Raw genomic sequence first — 20,643 nt, 5'->3', positions numbered from 1 at the left:
TTCCAGTTTACAACGAAGTTGAGTTTAATTGGTTCTTATTTTCTCCTGTGAACTCAATCTCTTTCTCCCCTTTGGTATTGAATATTTGCTGAGGACAAACTTGTAATACAGGTAGCACACAGGGGGTCACAATTCCTTCTGCTATGGAATTTGTCCTCTAAAAACTATGTGACAATTATGTTTGCAATTCACTTTAGCCTAACATTTAGATGCTTCATTAAATTCTGATTAGTTTTCTCTAATTGAATACAGACTAAACAAGAAGGGCAAACTATAGGTACTTACCTGAAGGAAGAAAGTAAAAAAAGAAATAATTCCCAGGCCTAAAAAAAGCAATGAGAACATGTTGCACTTCCGCTGTTTCACTTCATCATCCCCTGGTCCAAAAATCTACAAAAGATCATTTAAAATACTCACTTGGGTTATATGATCCTTGTTTATTCCTCCCAGAAATAATGGCTTAAACATTATTGAGCATAATTTAAAAACAGTTCTTTGAATGTGTGGTTATTTCAATGCAAATATACAATGAAATAAACTGGTAATCACTTTTTTTCTTTAAATTTTTTTTTTAAGATTTTATTTATTATATTTGGGAATAAATCTAACAAAAGAGGTAAAGGACCTATACAAAGAAAACTATAAAACACTGTTAAAAGAAATAGAAGAAGACACAAAGAAATGGAAAGACATCCCCTGCTCATGGATTGGAAGAATAAACATTATTAAAATGACCATCCTACCAAAAGCAATCTACAGATTCAATGCTATTCCAATCAAAATCTCAATGTCATTCTTCAAAGAAATAGAACAATTATTGATGAAATTCATATGGAATCATAAAAAACCCCGAATAGCCAAAGCTCTCCTGAAAAAAAAAAAGAAGGGAATGGAGGCATCACACTCCCAGACTTCAAACTATACTACAAAGCCATAATCATCAAAACTGCATGGTATTGGAACAAGAACAGACATACAGACCAATGGAATCGAATAGAAAATCCAGAAACAAACCCAAAAATTTATGATCAACTAATCTTTGACAAAGGAGCAAAGACTATGCATTGGAGCAAAGAAAGTTTGTTCAATAAATGGTGCTGGGAAAACTGGGTTGCTACATGCAAAAGAATGAAGCTTGACCACTACCTCACACCATACACAAAAATCAACTCAAAATGGATTAAAGAACTAGACATAAGACCTGAAACCATAAAATACATAGAAGGAAATATAGGCGAAACACTACGTGATTTGCACATCAAAGACATCTTTACAGACACATCACCCAAAGCAGTGATAGTGAAGGCAAAGATAAACAGCTGGGACTACATCAAATTAAAGAGCTTCTGCACAGCAAAAGAGACAATAACAAAAACAAAGAGAAACCCTACCAACTGGGAGAACATTTTTGCACACAACACCAATGATAAAGGACTGATCACAAAAATCTGCGCAGAGCTGATGAGACTCAACAACAACAAAGAAAATAATCCAGTCCAAAAATGGGCAGAAGAGCTAAAAAGAAACTTCTCTGAAGAGGAAATGCAAATGGCCAACAGGCATATGAAAAAATGTTCAGCATCACTTGTAATCAGGGAAATGCAAATCAAAACTACCATGAGATACCATCTTACACCAGTGAGAATGGCACATATTAAAAAAACTAGCAACAACAAATGTTGGCAAGGGTGTGGAGAAAAAGGAACTCTCCTGCACTGTTGGTGGGAGTGCAAACTGGTCCAACCATTATGGAGAGCTGTGTGGAGATTTCTGGACCTACTAAACATAGAGCTTCCATATGATCCAGCAATTCCACTCCTAGGTATTTACCCAAAGGACACAGAAACATCAATTCCAAAGAATACCTGCACCCCTATGTTTATAGCAGCACTATTTACAATAGCTAAGCTTTGGAAACAGCCCAAATGCCCAAAAATAGATGACTGGATCAAGAAGATGTGGTACATATACACCATGGAATATTACTCAGCATTCAAAAAAGATAAACACATGCAATGTGCAGCAACATGGATGGCGCTGGAAGGGATCATGCTCAGCGAAATAAGCCAGAAAGAAAAAAAAAAATACCGGATGGTCTCACTCATAGCAGGAATCTAGATAACTTAAATAAGGGACCAGGAAAATGAATAACTATAAGAAAGTGAAAATCAAAATCAACAAAAAACTATGAACGAGAGACACTTTTTGGGGGGTGGGGGCGAGAGGGGAGGGATTGGGGTCAGAATGGGGGGGGGTTGAAATTGTATGGGGAATATAAAAATAAAATTTATTATTTAAAGAAAAAAAGATTTTATTTATTTATTTATATAAGAACTGGGGTATAGGCCAGATGTGCAGGAGGGTGAGAGGATTCACCAGAGACAGAGCGGGGAACAGAACAGGCCGACTGACAAACTACACTGCTGAGGGGAGCAGTGGGCGCGACAGGAGAGGTCTGCCGCACCATGTAGGACCCTCGCTGGCCGGCCGGGATCAAACCTGCACTGCAGAGGCTGCAGATAGCTTCACAGCGCAGCGCTCAACTGCCTGCGCCACCAGGGGAGGCCCTAAACTGGTAACCACTTTTAAGTGTATGATTCAGTGGTATTAAATACATTCACACTGTTGTAAGCCTTAATGACCATCAATCTCCAGGACTTTTTCATCATCCCAAACTGAAACTCCCCTCCCCACCCCTGGAACCACTATTCTACTTTCTGTGAATTTGAGGACTATGTGGTTATTAATATGGATTAAAATACTGCATATAGATTGTGTACACATTTTCTTTTTTTAATTTCTTGTTGAAATACCATTGGTTTATATCCTTGTTAGTGTTTGGGAAGTACAGGATGTCCTTCTTCCGGCATAGTCACCATAACACACCCACCGCCAAAGCACTCATGGTCCTCCACTACATCCCTTGTTGGGTGCACATTTTAATGTTTGTTCCTCTTCCTCTGCCTGAATTTCCCTCTACAGCCCGAGCCCTCCACTGGCCTTTGCCCAGACACATCTCTCCTGATCATCTTATGTAAAAGGGCATCCCATCTGTAGCACCTCCATTGCCCAACCTTGCTTTTAAAATGCCTGTTATCACTTGACACACATATATTTGATTATTGTTTGAGTGTTGTTTGTCTGTGCCAATACAAAATAAGCTGTTTAAGGGCAGGGTCTGGTTTGTTTCCTACCATATTTCAGCTGCCTAGTGCAGCATTTGGTACACAGGAGATACCCAGAAATATAAAGAGGATCCACACAACTTTTTAATTGAAAGAGAGCCAGGGACTGATCTATTTTGTAAGAAAAAAACCTTTGGAGGGCCCTCTCTAAATTTTTTTTTTTTTTTTGCTTGTGTTCTTAATTGCAGACCAATGCCCAATGTCACAAGATAAATAAACTTTTAACATTATGGAAAATAATGCATTTTAACAAAAAAGTCCCTCCAATAAAAGAGATTGGGCCTCCCTTGGTGGTGCAGCAGTTGAATGCTGGGCTGTGAAGCTGCCCACAGCCTCTGCAGCACCGGTTCAATCCCTGGCCACCAGCGAGGGTCCCACATGGCGCGACAGACCTCTCCTGCCAGGCCCACTGCTCCCCTCAGCAGTGTATTTCGTCAGTCTGCCCGTTCTATTCCCTGCTCTGGCTCTGGTGAATTCTCTCACCCTCCCACACGTCTGACTGTACCCAGTTCTTGTATAAATAAATAAATAAACCTTAAAAAAAAATAAAAAATAAAGTTAGAGATTGACAAAGATGGTCATACAATATAATTCCAGGGTTTGCCTAACATATTTCTGATGACTTTCTACAAATATCTCCCAGTGATTTGAACAACTAGACCATGTGAATTTACTTTCTTAATCTCAGACTCTCCAAGTCTTGGAAGGATTGCTAAAGTAACTATGTAGTGGCTATCATGTTTACAATACTTAATAAAGTTGACACTATTAATTTATACCAGGGATTATTCTATACCATCTCTTTTAATATTCATCTGATTAGGTAGGTTTATTTTATTTTAATTTTTTTTAAATAAATTTTATTTTTATATTCCCCATACAATTGCAACCCCCTTATTTTGACCCCAATCCCTCCCCACCCTGCCCCCCAACCCCTTTAGAGTATCTCTGGTTCATAGTTTTTTGTTGATTTTGATTTTCACTTTCTTATAGTTATTCATTTCCTGGTCCCTTATTTAAGTTTTCTAGATTCCTGCTATGAGTGAGACCATCCGGTATTTTTCTTTTTCTTTCTGGGTTATTTCACTGAGCATGATCCCTTCCAGTGCCATCCATGTTGCTGCAAATTGCATGTGTTTATCTTTTTTGAATGCTGAGTAATATTCCATGGTGTATATGTACCACATCTTCTTGATCCAGTCATCTATTTTTGGGCATTTGGGTTTATTTTATAGATGAAAAACCTGAGTCACAGAAAGGGAAAGCATCTTACCCAGGTCTGCATAGCTATTAAGTGATGAGGACTATTTGTACCCTTAGTCTGGCCTCTTAAACACTAGGATTTAACTTCTCCCTATCCCATCCCTTCCAGCCTTCCTGTGACATCTCCTCTCTATAAACGGTATGGGGCTAATTGCTAAACACCAGTTTCATCAAATATAGAAAGCCAAATCGAATGCCTCCTTCAGTGATTTTACAGTTTAAAATTTTATTAATACCATAACTTGGAATCATTCAAAAGGTAACTCCTTTTTCCTGACAGTTTTCCTCAAAAGGGCATTAAGGACTTTGACTTAGTTTAATTTGAGGCTGCCTTACTCCAGAATGAACCCAGGGGTGAGGTTGGGGTGAAAACTGATTTAATTCAAATTATGAAGTGATACTTTCAAGCTTACCGCTATCATCTCAGAGAACAGGACGGAAAATGCTGGCTGAAGTGCCCCATTGGCAATGGCACATACTGTTCCCACTACAAAGTAGGGCCATTCTGTTTTATTCAGTTTCAGGACCTTCAAAAATGAAACTGGTGGCACATTTTCATCCTAGAACACATAAATACCAGGACAAATTGGTAATAACATTTACCAGAGTTTATAGCTGTAGAAAAGATGTGTCATTGCCCTCAAAGATCTTACAAAGCAGGTTTGGAAAATGACTAGTTGTGGTCAACTATGGAGAGTAACACAGCACACTGTGGGTATGAGTCGTTCATCCAAGAAACATGGTGTGACACTCAAGACTTCATGGTGAGACTAGCTCAGTTCTATTCTAGCCCCAGAGAGTGAGCAGGAGCAAAACCTGGGGACAAAATGTCCTAGAATTCAAGTCTAGCTCTGGGCTTACACAGCCCTGTGTCAGTGTGACAGTCATGGCCAGGCCACAAGAGCAGAGCTGCAGTTTTCTCATATATAATGACATGGTCTTGCCTCTCTATGTCTGGGTGAAATTCAACAATGCCTGTGAATAGATGGGCAAATGACTTTACAAATGTAGCATACCATTATTAACCCGGGAACATGGGTCTGGTCTCTTCTCCGTCAGACTCCTGTCTACTGCTATCTTTTCTATGACAGGATCCCAATTACAAAACCAAATTAATTACATCCTTCCCTCCCCCCACCCACCCTGCCTCCTCTTTTCAAACTACTATCCCCTGTGCACATTTCTCTTACTTCATGGATTAACTTGTTTTGTGACTGTTTTTCCTGTTGATGTATAGGTCTCCTTTTCTGGTATGTGAGGTTTTTTTTTTTTAAAAAAAGTGAAGACAATGTTCTTATATACCTAGAAACTAGTAAATATCTGATTCTCAGCAAATGTTGAACTAAATGTCAGGTCAAGCATGAAGAATTTGAGTCATATATATGAGAATATTCTGACTACAGAAGTAGTTTTAACATTAACTAGATACAAAAGGTGCCTATGAGATTCCATTGCCTTACAGTCATTCAAATAGGACATGTTTAGTCTTTTTTTTTTTTTTTTTTTTTTGTGGGACCCTCGCTGGATGGCCGGGGTTTGAACCGGCGCTGCAGAGGCCGCAGGCAGCCTCGCAGCCCAGCGCTCAACCGCTGCGCCACCAGGGGAGGCCCTGGACATGTTTAGTCTTTATGAAACAAAGAATCTAGAAGAAAGGTCTACTCAGCTCTCTTCTTTTAAACCAGCCATTTCTCTCTGTTTTAAACCTGTTTCCTCTCTAGTTAACATTATCTTTAAACCCTTATCTCCAGCCTGATAAGGAACCCTTTTCCCGTTGCTCTTCAAACATACAAACAAATCTTCCCAGGTCTCTCTAATCATATTACATTTTATATTCTCATTATTTTTCTCTCTCACCATTTATTTCTCTGTGATGATACTTATAACAATCTTGTTGATTATGACAATGTTTGCCTCTCTCTCTTCTCTGTGCATTTCTCTAAGAGAAGTGAGACTTTAAAATACCAGAAACTCATGATTTAGAATCACTCTCAAGATAACATCCATAGCCAAAAAGGGGGAAGTTGTGTATTGTACTTATGATAACACAGGTCCAGAATAATACAATGTTATTCTTCTTTCTGTAGATATATCAATATTTGCCAAAATAGACTTCTAAAAAAGGCTTTGTAATTTCTGTAGTAAATCATAATGTGCACAGAGAAAAACAGATGTTACGAACTTTCAGTAGTATTAGTTTCTTCAAGTCAATACAAGAGTAAATATAAATTCTACCATTACTGACAAATAAAATCAAATGATATATTCTCAATAATTATTTCTTGAAATAAACATTTTCTTGAAATGGATTCCCCCTCTAAATTGAATTAATAATATTCTAAGTCTTCAAGTGAGAAATGTTAAAGTATGAACAATTTTGCTATTCTGGCGATTCACCTCATTTTCTAAGTAGAATTCCAATCTAATTTAGAGTCGCATTGCATGCAACAAATATATTCAATTTTTCACCCTCTCTTGCAGCTATGTAGGGTCATGTGATTAAGTTATGGCCAATGCCATCTATGTAAAAGTATTTCATTGGATTTTGGAAAATCTCATTGTTTCTTCCTGCATCTTGGAACATGTATGGGATGGCTGGAGCTTCAGAAGCTATCTTAGATCACTGAGGATGGAAGTCACATGCCAGAATAGAGATGAAAGGAGCCTGAACCCATGGTAACAGTGGAGCCCCCACTGTAACCTGGGATTTCCCATCGATAAGATTTTTCTATGTAAAAAACAAAAAAAAAACCCTCTTAATTAGCTTAAACTGATGATATTCTTAGTTTCCTTGCATAAACAAGCAAATGTAATCCTATCTAAATTAAGTATGCAAATATCTAGGTCCTCTTATTTTAATCCTATTTATCACTGGATTTCAAAGATAAATGGAATATATCATGTTAATATTAAGCATCTAAACACAAAGACTACACTGTTATTCTGTTTTTTCCATTGGAAATCCATTTTTAATTGGAATTTACTTTAATTCTTGTAAAATACACTTAAAATTTGAAATTTTCCTTTTTGAAGAAGAATATGGCTCATAGTAGGAATCATTTGTACCTGTAAAATATATGCAAGACTAAGAATTTCATCAATTAATCTATAAACAATTAAAATGAAAAGCAACTTACAAATTCATTGGTTTCCATATCAAGGCCATTCTGATGCTTTCGTGAGTTTCTAAGGCTTTTATGAGTAGAATTCCTAAATATTTGAGATTTCCAACCATTTGGGGCCATACCCATGACAGTCTTTTCATCATTTAGTTCAGATTCAAATACTTCTGACTGGACTTGGTATCCTGATGTCTAAAAAAAAGAGAGAGAGAGACCAGCTGGATGTAACCTCCAACTTTAGAACCACGAAGTGTGGCCTCCTTTCCACCTAAGGCCTCTCTACCTATGTGCACATGGCCTCTCTATGTACCTACTTGTGTGAAAGATTTGGATAAGGCACTCCCACATGATTGCCTTGAGACAATGGCCCACATCACGAGGTGGCTGGGGACGCATAGGTAACCGTTTACTGATTGTATGGTGAGGGTCTGAGATGGTCTGGGAGTAGCTTGGAAATTATACCAAATACCTGTACAGGAAGACAGGAAGGTCTCTCTGTATACATGGCCAACATGTCACTTCCTGTTCCCCATAAAGTTGATTACCCTTTGTCTCCCCTGGACCCTACTCCCATAAAGATGAATACCCTTTGTTTCCCCTGGACCCTGCCTCTTCTACCATTGTCACATAATCAATCATGCTTGTTCTCTATTACTAAATAAATAGCAAGATTCTGCTATAAAGCTATGTTGAATTTTACTTGTGTCAAAAATTTTAGATTCCATAACAGCTTCTCATTCAAAGCTAGTTGGAAAACTAAAGAAATGCATGAACACCTAGAATAAAAAAGGTTTTTAAATGACAGAAAGATTACATTAAATTTGAGAAAAGCTAAAAATTGGAGTAAAAAAGTAGTTTCTAAAAATTTTAGGGCAAATATTTCATCATCCAGCTGACATGAAGGAATTTCCTCAACATGCAAGAATCCAGAAACAAATCATGACTATGAAAGGGAAAAACAAGCAGAAACAATACCAAAGATTCATTTTTAAAGCTGCAAACAAGGAGAGCTGGTTACCACCCTTAGGAAGCAATTAAGCTCCTTTCTTCAACTGGCTGAGCAAAGTCATCTTCCCCGTCCCTTGCCCACAAACCCAGAGACTCAGTCTCATTGACAGCTTTGGATTAAAACCAAGTCTCCAACATTAGAAAAAAATGACTAAACAATTTCTTGCACACTATTATAAAGGACCACTGAGTACCCATTAAAATGGCAGGGTTTGGATGACTGTACATCTGTAATGTTAACAACAACAAAAAAACAAGATATGTATGCACATACTAATTACAGTTATATACAAGGACTTTTATAAATATAAGAATCATGTATATAAAATATTTTTAGGTTATTTCAAAAAGTTGTTCAAGTGAGTAAGCCAAATAAAATGTCTTATTTAATAATAAGGCAAACCAACAATTGCTAAAATAACCTGTTTTTTGAACTACACACCACTATGGTTTCATATTGTAATTGTTGAAAAAACAAATATATAACCTGCTTTAGGTACTAGAGAGAATGATTATTTTCTTTTGTTTTTTTAAATAAAATCAGCTATTCCCTTCCTAGAACCAAGAATCTTGCCTTTGGTTTTGTTAGAATTATCTGGGAAGCATTTCTTTTTTAATTGCATTTACATTGGTTTGCAACCCTATTTGTGATTTAGAGGTACAGTATCTTTCCATTGAGGTGCTGCTACCACACCACACCCCCCCCCCCAAAGCACCCACAGTCTACCATGTTAACCCATGGGTTCCCTCCTTACTTTGTTCTTGTCCCTCCCCCTGTGGTAGTCTTAGTTCCACAGTCAGATTTCTAGGATTTGTTATTAGTTTGGCTTTATCTCACCATTTGTTTTGTTTCTCTATATTCCACATATAAACCACACCATCTAGCATATGTCTTTATTCTTCTGACTTTCCCTTAGCATAATCTCCTGCAGTCCCACCCATTTTGTTGCAAATGGCAAGAGTTTATCTATTTTAATAATACCCGAGTAGAATGCCGTTGTATACATATAACATATTGTTGTGATCTACTCATGTGCCTTTGAGAACTGAGGTTGTTTCAATAGCTTGGTTACAATAAACAGTGCTACTTGAACACAGGAGTTCAATTCAATGTTTGTAGACATTCCCCAAACAATTTTGGATCTCTGTCCTAAGGAATAAAATAAAAAGTTTTGTCATTTTTCCTCTTCCCTCACCTCTTTCTCAGGATTCCTTCACTGATTCTGAATTAACATCTTTTTTTTTTTTTAAACTTTATATATAAGAATAAATATATTCTTATATTCTTTTTTTTTAATAGAGGCATGTTTATTTATTTATTTATTTGTTTGTTTGTTTATACATGCACTGGGTATAGTCAGAAGCGCGGGAGGGTGAGAGAATTCACCAGAGCCAGAGCAGGGAGCAGAACAGACAGAAGGACTGAAGTACACTGCTGAGTGGAGCAGCGGGCGGCAGGGGAGATCTGCGCGCCATGTGGGACCCTCCTCTGGTGGCCGGGGAGCAGCCTGGGATTGAACCGGCGCCGCAGAGGCCGCGGGCAGCTTCGCAACCCAGCGCTCAACCGCTGCGCCACCAGGGAGGCCCCTGAATTAACATCTTAAAAATGAACACTTTTAGGGATCTCCCTGAAGTTTATTTTTCAATATGGCATTGATTGCAAAATATTTTAATAATTTAAATAATACTTCTATTTAGGAGCAAGCAGCAGAAAAACTCCCTGCAAAGCAGATACCTGCATGTGAACAAGCCTGAAGTACACCCCTTCCTTCTTCATCAGTTCACTGTGGCTTCCTTGCTCCACAATGACTCCATCCTCAAACCCGGCTATGACATCTGCATTTCGGATTGTGGACAGTCGGTGTGCTATCACAATGGTGGTCCTGCCTTCTCTAGCCTAAAGGGGAAAAGGAAGGACAAACATGTGTGCACATGTCACATTATCAACTAACATCACATTTAAGCACTTGCATGGATATTTTTGTAGATGGAAGAGAACACCTTATCCTTGCTGTGTGATTAGAGCACATGTGCATCACTCATCTATGAAAGGTTAAAGTGAGACTTGAGTTCTAGACTAGACAGGAGGCCAACCTCTTCAGTATGAAGATGGATAAGTCTGGAAGCCCAAGGGACTATCAATGTTTATTCAAGAAAAACAAGAAAACGCTTGACTTTTAAGTATTTCCACCCTTGTCTGAGGAGCCTAGGTTCTGAGTTACATGGGTATGCTAGAAACTGTAGTAAAAACATACTAAGGGGAGTTGCTACCAACTAGAGAGCTTGTCTGTAGTGTTTCCTTTGAAGTACCTGATTTCATCCATAATTCTTATGGATTGCATGCAGGCAGTTTAGGTGAATATGCACCTTGGGATTAGCAATGTTAAATTATGATTAAATTGACCATATGAATGTCAATCCCGGGAATGGGACCAGTAACTTTGATTTTAAAGAAGCATCCCAGGTGATTTTTATGCATGCTGAAATCTATAAATCACCCTTTTAAAGTAGATCAGTGACCTCATATTTTGGCTTGGTGGGCTTACGCATTTGCATTAAACCCTGGGAAATGCCCATGAAACTTTTCATGTTATGTCACTAATAATGTTTGCTTTCTAAGATACTTATAAACCCTGTCAGAGTAATAGCTTCTTAAGACCATTCCTACTCTGAAGCCATAAACCCACAATTTTTGAAGGTTATTAGAATGCAGCCTGATTCACCTAAACAGCTGAAGATACAAATTAAAAATAGAGAGGCTACATTCACAACAGCCAAAGAATGGAAAACAATCCAACGTTTATCAATTGAGAATGGATAAACAAATGCGGTATATCCATACATGTGCTGGAATATTACTGGGTTATAAAAAAGAATGACATATATTACAACATGGATGAACCTTGAAAACCTTATGCTAAGTGAAAAAAAAAAAAACAGTCATAAAATATCACACATCGTATGATTTCATTTATATGAAATGTCCAGAATAGGCAAAGCTAGAGAGATGAAAAGTATATTAGTGGTTGCCAAGGGAAAAGGTGAGCATGAAATGGAGAATGATTGGTAATGGGTACAATATTTCCTTTTGGGTTGATAAAAATATTCTTGGATTAGATTAGTGCTGATGGTTGCAAAATCCTGTAAATACAATAAAAAACCAATAAATTATAGATTTTAAAAGAGTAAATTTTAATGTTGCTTGAATTGTCTCAATTATTTTTAAAAAGAATAGTCATAAAAATTCTAAAAAAGAAGTTAATGAGAAAGGAATATCTCTACCAGATATTATAATACCAAATAAAAAAAAAAAACAACAAAACACAACCATATCAACTAAAACAGTGAAATCCAGGGGAAGTTATTTCATGAATAGGCAGTTTAATCAATAGAACAAAACAAAGTTCAGAAATGGACATAAAGCATTTAGGACTTATTACATGATACATATGACACTGTCCATTATCAAGGCAAAAATAGACTACAATACATGATACTGAACCAATTGTGTAGGTACATGGAAAAAATTAATGTGGCATTTTTTAGTTTAGTTATAACACAAAAATAACCAGATGAATCAATACACTTAAATAAACATTAAAAGATTAAACCATAAAAAAAGAGAGAAGCTAGAACAGAGCTCTATATTAAAACACTAAAGGCTAGTCTTTGATTTGTCATATGTAGGACCCAAAGAAGCATTATTTGTTGAAATATTTACTGATGTGGAAGTTGTGTGGCTTGGGCCACATACAATAAGGCATATAGAAAAGTATCTGATTAGTCTAATTATAGTCTTGATAATAAAAGTGATGAGTAAGTTGTTGACAGTGAATATGTTATAATAATAATAGGTTGATGCCATGTCAACAGATCAAAACAGAGAAGGTGGAATCAGACTGTGAGTGAATGAGTTGTATGTAGGAGAAACAAAGTTTGTATTTATAATTTAAAACAGCAACTATCACCCTTGACCACAAAATTTTGGCCAGATTAAAGGTTTGACACAAAGAGAGTATTTTTCAGAGCTTTTTGATACCCAATGATGACAAAACATTGGCAAATAAATATCCTAGATTGATGGACAACACTATTAAGAAATTTGGACCTTCTGATAATTTTTTAGGGTTAAAGGGAGACCCAAAGAAAGGAAATATTAATCTTTTAACCTTTCTATATTATATATTTATGTTGGTGTCTTGGTGATGGGTGTGGTGTGGTAACATACACGAGTAGAGGTGTGAATCTATTGCCCTAAAACAGTGTTGTAAATCAACATTACCTCAATAAACATGATTTTTTAAAAAGATCTTATACTAAAAAATCTATTACAGATTTTGATGAATAGTTGAGTCAATAGATAAAAAATAATTGTTTTAATACAACATGTATTATCTCAATGATGGTATTCAATTCAGTAAATATTGATTTAGGCTCAGCAATGTGTAAAGATCTACATTAAATGCTATAAAGATACCAATATGAACCATTTATTAATTCTATCTCTTATGTTTTAACACAACTACTTTTGGTCAAAGTAATAGCCTACATGAAAGAAAAAAGCTAATTAGTTTAGTGCACAGTCCTGGACTGATGCCAGTAAATGGACCATTCACCCCTGCTTGCAGTGTGACCCCCACAAAAAGGAGAAATCAATAAAGCGGAAGGAGAAAGCTTCCTTTGTTCTTATGTTTATTTCTCAATCCAGACTTGCAAAGCATTGGCAATGAATTTCAATAAAGTTTCAGTTTGTTGATCCTTTAGGTGTTTAGGGTTTACTGACCTTATCCAGAGCTGCCTGTACCTCAGCTTCACTTTCACTGTCCAAGGCTGATGTGGCCTCATCCAGGAGGAGGATCTTGGGGTTTCGAACCAGAGCCCGAGCAATGGCAATTCTCTGTTTCTGTCCACCACTCAGTTGGGCTCCTCTGTCTCCAACCAGGGTGTCAAATTTCTAAAAGAAAACATGCAAGAGTATTTTAAACAGAATAGGCCTGCAGACTTGAAATTCATGAAGACAGCATGGTGTTACATTTTGACTATCATAATAGTCATCAATTATAATAAAATAATGAATACTGAATTCCAAGGACTTAACTGGCAAAGTTAGATAACAATGCATCTCAAACATTATTAGATTAACATTTGAAGAAAAAGAATTCAGTCATTTCAAGTAGAATCCTAAACTGAGGACAACTACATTAACAGAGACTTTACCTGTGGTAATTTCATGATAAACTCATAGGCATTGGCTTCTTTGACAGCTTTCTTAATCTCATCCATGGTTACATTTCCACGGCCGTAACGAATATTTTCGGCAATTGTGGTAGAAAATAACACTGGCTCTTGACTCACCACTCCAATTATTTCTCTCAGATACCTTACATTAAAGGTCCTAATATCCTGCCCATCAATGTTAATCTGAAAGAAGGAAACATTTCCATTAACTATTTAAAACTGTGTGATATCTAAAGCATCAAGACTCTAATTCATTACCAGAAAAAGTCTTAGGTAATATTTAACTTTTTTTAGTGATTAGAAATGACAATTGGAAATAAACAGCAGTGTGTAAAAACAGAAAGGGTATGCTTTCTGTTGATATTTATTATCTTACACATACAGTTTTTTCATGGATGAATTATTTTCTATAAATGATATTAGGTTATATATTTTCAGCACTCATTTTTGCTTATCATGATTAAATTTGATTTAAAGTGTCTACTTATCTACCTAGTCTATATATCATTTTGATTACATTTTGAGGTTCTACTGCATGTAATATACGACAATTTAGATGTCCAGCCACTCGATGTTTAACTTCCTTCAAGAAATACTGAAGATAGGGCTTCCCCGGTGGCGCAGCGGTTGAGCGCGGGGTTGCGAAGCTGCCCGCAGCCTCTGCAGTGCCGGTTCGATCCCCGGCTGCTCCCTGGCCACCAGAGGAGGGTCCCACATGGCGTGCAGACCTCTCCTGCCGCCCGCTGCTCCCCTCAGCAGTGTACTGCGGTCCTTCTGCCTGTTCTGCATCCTGCTCTGACTCTGGTGAATTCTCTCACCCTCCCACGCTTCTGACTGTACCCAGTGCTTGTATGAATAAATAAATAAATAAATAAATCTTAAAAAAAAAATTTGGAAAAAAAAAAGTGTATCTTTAAAAAAAAAAAAATTAAAAAAAAAAAAAAAAGAAATACTGAAGATAAACACTGCATAAGCAGAGGTTGTTAGGCTGGAGAGTGTGGAATGTATTTTGAGTCAGACTCTGTTTTATCTCTAAATTGTTGAGACTTCTAGGTGAAAAGTAATCAGCCTGATTCAGCAGTCGACTCAACTCCCGGAGAGTAACTATGAAGGAACACTTACTCACTGATTTCTGCTTATGGATGACTGAAAAAATAGAAACATTTTGTTTTTCTCCTTATTGATGATTAAGGAAGAAACAGGAAGACCCTCTACTGGTTGTTACAAAAGGCCGCTGGTATTCCAGCTTTTTTCCTGACAACTCCTATCGGCCAGTCCAAAAGTTTCAAACAAAAGACATAAGCTTAGTTCCCCTATTCCCCTGCTTGATCCATCAAAACTTCCCAATGCCCTAGCCCTGGTGGTACACACCAGGGATTTGGTCTGCAACCAAATCATAATTCCTTTTCTTACGTAAACACTACCTTGGTTATATTACAATCTTATTATTTCTCAGTCAACAAGAATATGATTTATATTCATACTTTGATAACAATTGCTTGCCTGCACAGTGACTACTGTATGCTGGGCATTTATTATTTGCTGAATAAAAATTGGTTAAAAAACCCTCTAATTTTAATTTTAATAATTTACAATGTCAGCAGGGATTTTTTTTTTTTTAAAGATTTATTTATTCATTTGTACAAGCACTGGGTACAGCCAGAAGCGCGGGAGGGCGAGAGAACTCACCAGAGCCAGAGTAGGGAGCACAGCAGGCAGAAGGACCGAAGTACACTGCTGAGGGGAGCAGCGGGCGGCAGGAGAGGTCTGTGCGCCATGTGGGACCCTCCTCTGGTGGCCGGGGAGCAGCTGGGGATCGAACCGGCGCTGCAGAGGCTGGGGGCAGCCCCACAACCCAGTGCTCAACCGCTGCGCCACCGGGGAGGCCTCAGCAGGAATATTTAAATATGTTTCTTTATAATTTACCAGTTCTGGGTTTTATAATTTTAATCTTTTTTTTTTTTCCTTCTAAAAAAACAGGTGGCACAAGGGGTTAAGCACTGCACTATGAAGCAAAATGCAGCCTCTGCAGCATGAGTTCAATCCCTGGCCAGGGAGCTGACGTAAGTGGTGCAGCAGAACTCTACTGACTCACTCACAGCTCCCCTCTGCAGTGTGTTTCAGTCATCTTCCTGTTCTGATCCCCACCCTGTCTCTGGTGAATCCTCTCACCCCCTGCACCTCTGGCTTGTACCCCAGCTCTTGTATGCATAAATAAATAAATCAATCTTCAAAAAAAAAGAAAAATAGGTATGAGGTGGTAGTTTACAATAGCTTATCTATTTTAATTTGTATCTATTTCATAAATGAGGTTAAACATTTCCTGAATCTTTTTACAAATCTATGTTTATTCTTGAAAGATATGAATATTCCTACCTATTATAGATTCGCATTGACTTATCAAACATTAAACATAATACTTTTCCATATATATCATAAATGTTTTGTTCTAATGATTGCTTTCTTTTATAATAATTTTAATGAGTTTTACTGGAGAGAAGCTTAGGAAAAATGGACTCATCAATGCTATAACTGGGCATTTCTTCTATTATTTCAACAGTAAGACAATTGTTAAATCATGATATGAATAGTGACTATCTCTGAGTTACAGAATTTCTGAAGAATTTTTTCCTGCTGAAAAAATATTCTAATAAATAGGTAATAATTTTAAAAAGAGATATTTTTATGTTTCCCTTCAATGGTTAGTATTCACTCTACTAGGATTTTTTTTTAAATAAAGAAAAATGTTTACACTTAAATAACCAGAGAGTTTGTTTCAGTAAATGAGGGCCTACATACCTTCTTAGCAATGTCAGTTTTTTACAAAAATATTTATTAATTTTATTATATTTAACTAACAAATAACTCATGTATCCTAGAAAAGTTCATATTCATTCCTGAAATCTCTATTCTATCTCAACACCTTTTTATGTTTTGTTTTCTCTGTACCTCATAGTTTTTGTTTTTATAACTGTTGAGTCATAATATATTCTGATATCAGGTAAACTCAATGTCCTAAAATTGGTAAATTGTATTGTATTGTATTAAAGTTAATCTTACCGATTTTGATAATTATTCTGTGGTTATGCGAAAGACTGTCCTACTTAGGAAATATATTTGGATGAATACAGGGGTCAAGGGGTATGATATCTCTAAATTACTCCCACAGGCTCAGGAAAAAATCTGTATGTGTGTATGCATACATGCACACAATGTGTGTGTGAGTGTGTTTGTGTACATTGGAGGGAGGGTCAGGGAAGAGAGAGAAAGGGGGGCAATAAAGCAGGTGGATCAAAACAAAAACAATTAGGGGCCTATGTGGTGGCACAGGGGTTAAAGTCTCAGTACTATCAAGCTATCACCAGCCACTGAAGCACGAGTTCGATCCTAGCCAGGGAGCTAACCCATATTGCACAGCAGACCTCTCCTGTCTTGCCCACTGCTACTCTCAGCAGTGTCTTTCAATAGATCTACCTGTTCTGCTCCCCACTCTGTCTCTGGTGAATCCTCTCACCCCTCCACACCTCTGGCCTACACACCAGTTCTTGTATGCATAAATAAATAAATAATTAATTAAAAAAAAACAATTAGTTTATCTGGGTATATATAACTTTCCTGATTCCAACTTCTGAATATAACATTTTCAAAAGGCAAAAAAATATCCCCTAATCTATTACTGTCCACATGTCCCCAGAAGTTCCTTAAGAGAACATTGACTTTCCCCTTCAGGTCTTCCAACATTTAAGAAAACTCAACTGTCTTTGATGACTACTTAAATTTCTTTTGATTCTAATTACAAAGCTGTCAATAATTGCTACATGCAATATTTGTGATCTAGTATCTCATTGAAAATAATCCTCTCAGTGATTAACATAACTTTTCCAGTGATTTAGTAGTTTATAGTTGGAACAGACAAGATCATTGGTTAGCTTCTCTAGCTTTCACATCTTGAATATATTTGTTAATCCAGTCAAAGGTGTGTATTGTTCAGATGCACTGCAATTCCATAGCACTGCATTCACATGCAAATTTGTTAACAACAAAACAAAACAGTTTTAAATAACTAGTTGGTACTCAGTATCCCACTTTGGAGAACTTAGTTCTCCCCACTTACCGTACCCTCATCAGGGTCATAGAGCCTCTGCATCAGCTGGACGGTTGTGCTTTTCCCACAGCCACTGCTCCCAACCAGGGCTACTGTCTGCCCACTTTGAACCTTCAGGTTGAGGCCTTTTAAGATCTGTAAGGGAAAAGAGAAAAATGAATACACTTCACAACAAAGCCCTAAAAGGGGTATAATTCAATTCAATTTTAAATTTGAAAACAGTATCAAACAAGGAAATATAACCTTGAAAGTAAAAAAGCACATGTATACCAAATTTAAAAACTTTTAGATTGTTTGAGATGATTAAACAATCAACCTGAGGTAGAAATTCCAGAAAAGTTACTTACAGTACCTTGACATTAGCTCGAGCTGGATAAGAAAAGTGAACATCACTGAACTCCAAATTCCCTTTGATGCTGTCTGGTTTGTGTCCTCTCTCTGAAAAACTGTCAATTTTAGGATTCTAAATAAAACAAAATTCAATAACTATTCCATCATAAGACAAACAATTGCATTTTTAAGGAATATGATTCAGCAAATCCAAAACAGGAATGTTAATGGTACAATCTCCCTCACATGAGACAGAACCCAATATGCGTATTGTGTGTGTGTATTTGTTTATGGAAATATCCCTTCTTAGAAAATGGGCTTTTCCTAAAAGTACATAAGGGATATATTCACTTTGTTTCATAAAACATTTCACTTTAAGTTTTTAATTTTCTAAAGGGTCAGACATTTATGTTTATACAACAACGTTAGCAATATATACCATACTTGATAAAGCCAGGTATTTCTACATTTAGTGAAAATTAGTTTATTCCTAAATGATAATGGATTGGGTTGAGAACTGACTTAAATATTATAGCCATTGGTATTTAGGAACAATGTCAAATTTCAATATGTTCAGAAACACCAATTTTCTCATGAATTAGATCAGTGAAACAGGAGGAATTGCCAGGATTGTATGACCACATTTCAGTTATTCACCGGGCATTTCATTTTTGTAAATGCAGGGACATACTTCAATATGTCAAAACTACTTCACTGCAGTTCATAAAATTTATTCAATATAGTTGATTCAGTCATGTCAAACATGCAGTGATTTTTTTTTTTTTTGAGGAAGTTGAAGAGGATAACAAAAAGAAAAAAATACTGTCAATTCTTATCCCATCAATAAATTTTCTACCCACTCATTCTGTATAGAAACAACGATATGGTCAGTCTACAAAATAAAAGAGAAAATCAGAAAAATTAGGAAGACAAACATCTTTTCTCTGGACTATAATAATAATACACTAGTGCATTTTCCAAAATGAAACAAGTTGGTATATTATTTAAAGACAAACTTTTAGAAATATTAATAAGGACATTTTGTTTCATTTATCATTAAGAAGAGATCACTAATTTCACATAACTAATTTTTGCATACTATTTAACCTAAAATCAGAGTTAATTAAGTCTCAAAAGTTTTTAGGGCATTAATAAATTACTCAAAAAATAATAAATTACTCACATTATCAATAATATCAAAGATCACATATGCTGCTCCTCTTGCATTGGCAAAAGCATCAATACATGGAGCAGCCTGTCCAACACTGAAAGCTCCAATCAGGATTGAAAAAAAGACCTTAGCAAAAGAACATAAGGAAATGTTACATGCTCCATTCAGGTGTTCATTATGTAAAATATGATTAATTTGAGACACATCCTACACAAAAGATTGTATTTAGTTTTATCCTCTTTAAAAAATATAGCAAAATTTGTAAGCTTCATATAACATTTTATTACATGAATGGTTTGCACAACCTTAAAGATATTTTTTGTCCACCTTTCCAAACTATCTATTGTTCTTCTGAAAATACACTGTCAGAAAAGTTTTCAAATCTATATCCTTGATTTTACAGTTGATGTGACCAGAGAGAAACATTTTCCATCAGTGTTATTATTTACCCTGTATGTTTTTCTCTATGAAGAGCATTGCATAAAGTTTCAAAATCAAACACTGTAAATTTCAGCCCTATGGAATATTCCTTTAAATATATATAATATTACAAAAATTTAACATAAAAAGTAACAGTTCAGGGCATCCCCAGTGGCGCAGCGGTTGAGCGCTGGGTTGCGAAGCTGCCCGCAGCCTCTGTAGCACAGGTTCAATCCCCAGCCACAGGGTGAGGGTCCACATGGCATGACAGACCTCTCCTGCCACGCCCGCTGCTCCCCTCAGCAGTGTATTTCGTTGGTCTGTCTGTTCTGTTCCCTGCTCTGGCTCTGGTGAATTCTCTCACCCTCCTGTGCTTCTGACTGTACCCAGTGCTTGCATAAATAAATAAATAAATCTTTAAAAAAAAAAAAAGGTAACAGTTCACACTTTATAAAACACTAAATCATACCTTTGTGTACTGATTAGTTTTTCCGTCACACAACTGACCTTTACTACAGCACGAGGGCTTAACACATTTTTCCTTCATATATTTCTTTCACTAAGAACATTAATTCATATAGAAAAGTCAAAAACATAGTTTCTGGAATCCAGATTACTGGCTTAACTGAACAAAACATAAATGAAGAGAAATTACTTTCTGGGCATGGTGAAATTTCTTAGAGGTCAGTAACAGTAACAATAATACTTCACATACCCAGAATTCCAATATCCCTCAAATACCTATTCACTGCAATTCAGATAAGTAATAGTAAGAAAACAAGAAAGTCCCTACCAAGGTATATG

The 20,643-nt window shown here is 36.5% G+C and overlaps 1 protein-coding gene across 3 annotated transcripts in view; it reads right to left on the bottom strand.

Moving 5' to 3' along the window:
- Positions 1–20,643, bottom strand: part of ABCB4 (ATP binding cassette subfamily B member 4) — a 65,066-nt gene that overhangs the window by 23,106 nt on the left and 21,317 nt on the right. For 2 of the 3 annotated variants that reach the window (XM_054692478.1, XM_037510609.2), the window contains exons 10-18: positions 19,432–19,545; positions 18,271–18,381; positions 17,928–18,053; positions 13,793–13,996; positions 13,359–13,529; positions 10,311–10,472; positions 7,583–7,759; positions 4,862–5,008; positions 286–390 (exon numbers count right to left, since the gene is read on the bottom strand). In XM_054692478.1, coding sequence (XP_054548453.1) covers positions 286–390; positions 4,862–5,008; positions 7,583–7,759; positions 10,311–10,472; positions 13,359–13,529; positions 13,793–13,996; positions 17,928–18,053; positions 18,271–18,381; positions 19,432–19,545 — 1,317 coding nt within the window. Of the gene's footprint in view, positions 1–285; positions 391–4,861; positions 5,009–7,582; positions 7,760–10,310; positions 10,473–13,358; positions 13,530–13,792; positions 13,997–17,927; positions 18,054–18,270; positions 18,382–19,431; positions 19,546–20,643 lie in introns of those variants that run through there. The other variant, XM_054692479.1, reaches the window with a different exon arrangement.

This window comes from Talpa occidentalis, unplaced genomic scaffold (genome assembly GCF_014898055.3).
Source record: "Talpa occidentalis isolate TD23 unplaced genomic scaffold, MPIMG_talOcc4v2.1, whole genome shotgun sequence".
Taxonomy (NCBI): domain Eukaryota; kingdom Metazoa; phylum Chordata; class Mammalia; order Eulipotyphla; family Talpidae; genus Talpa; species Talpa occidentalis.
This window is presented reverse-complemented; position numbering and strand designations above follow the sequence as displayed.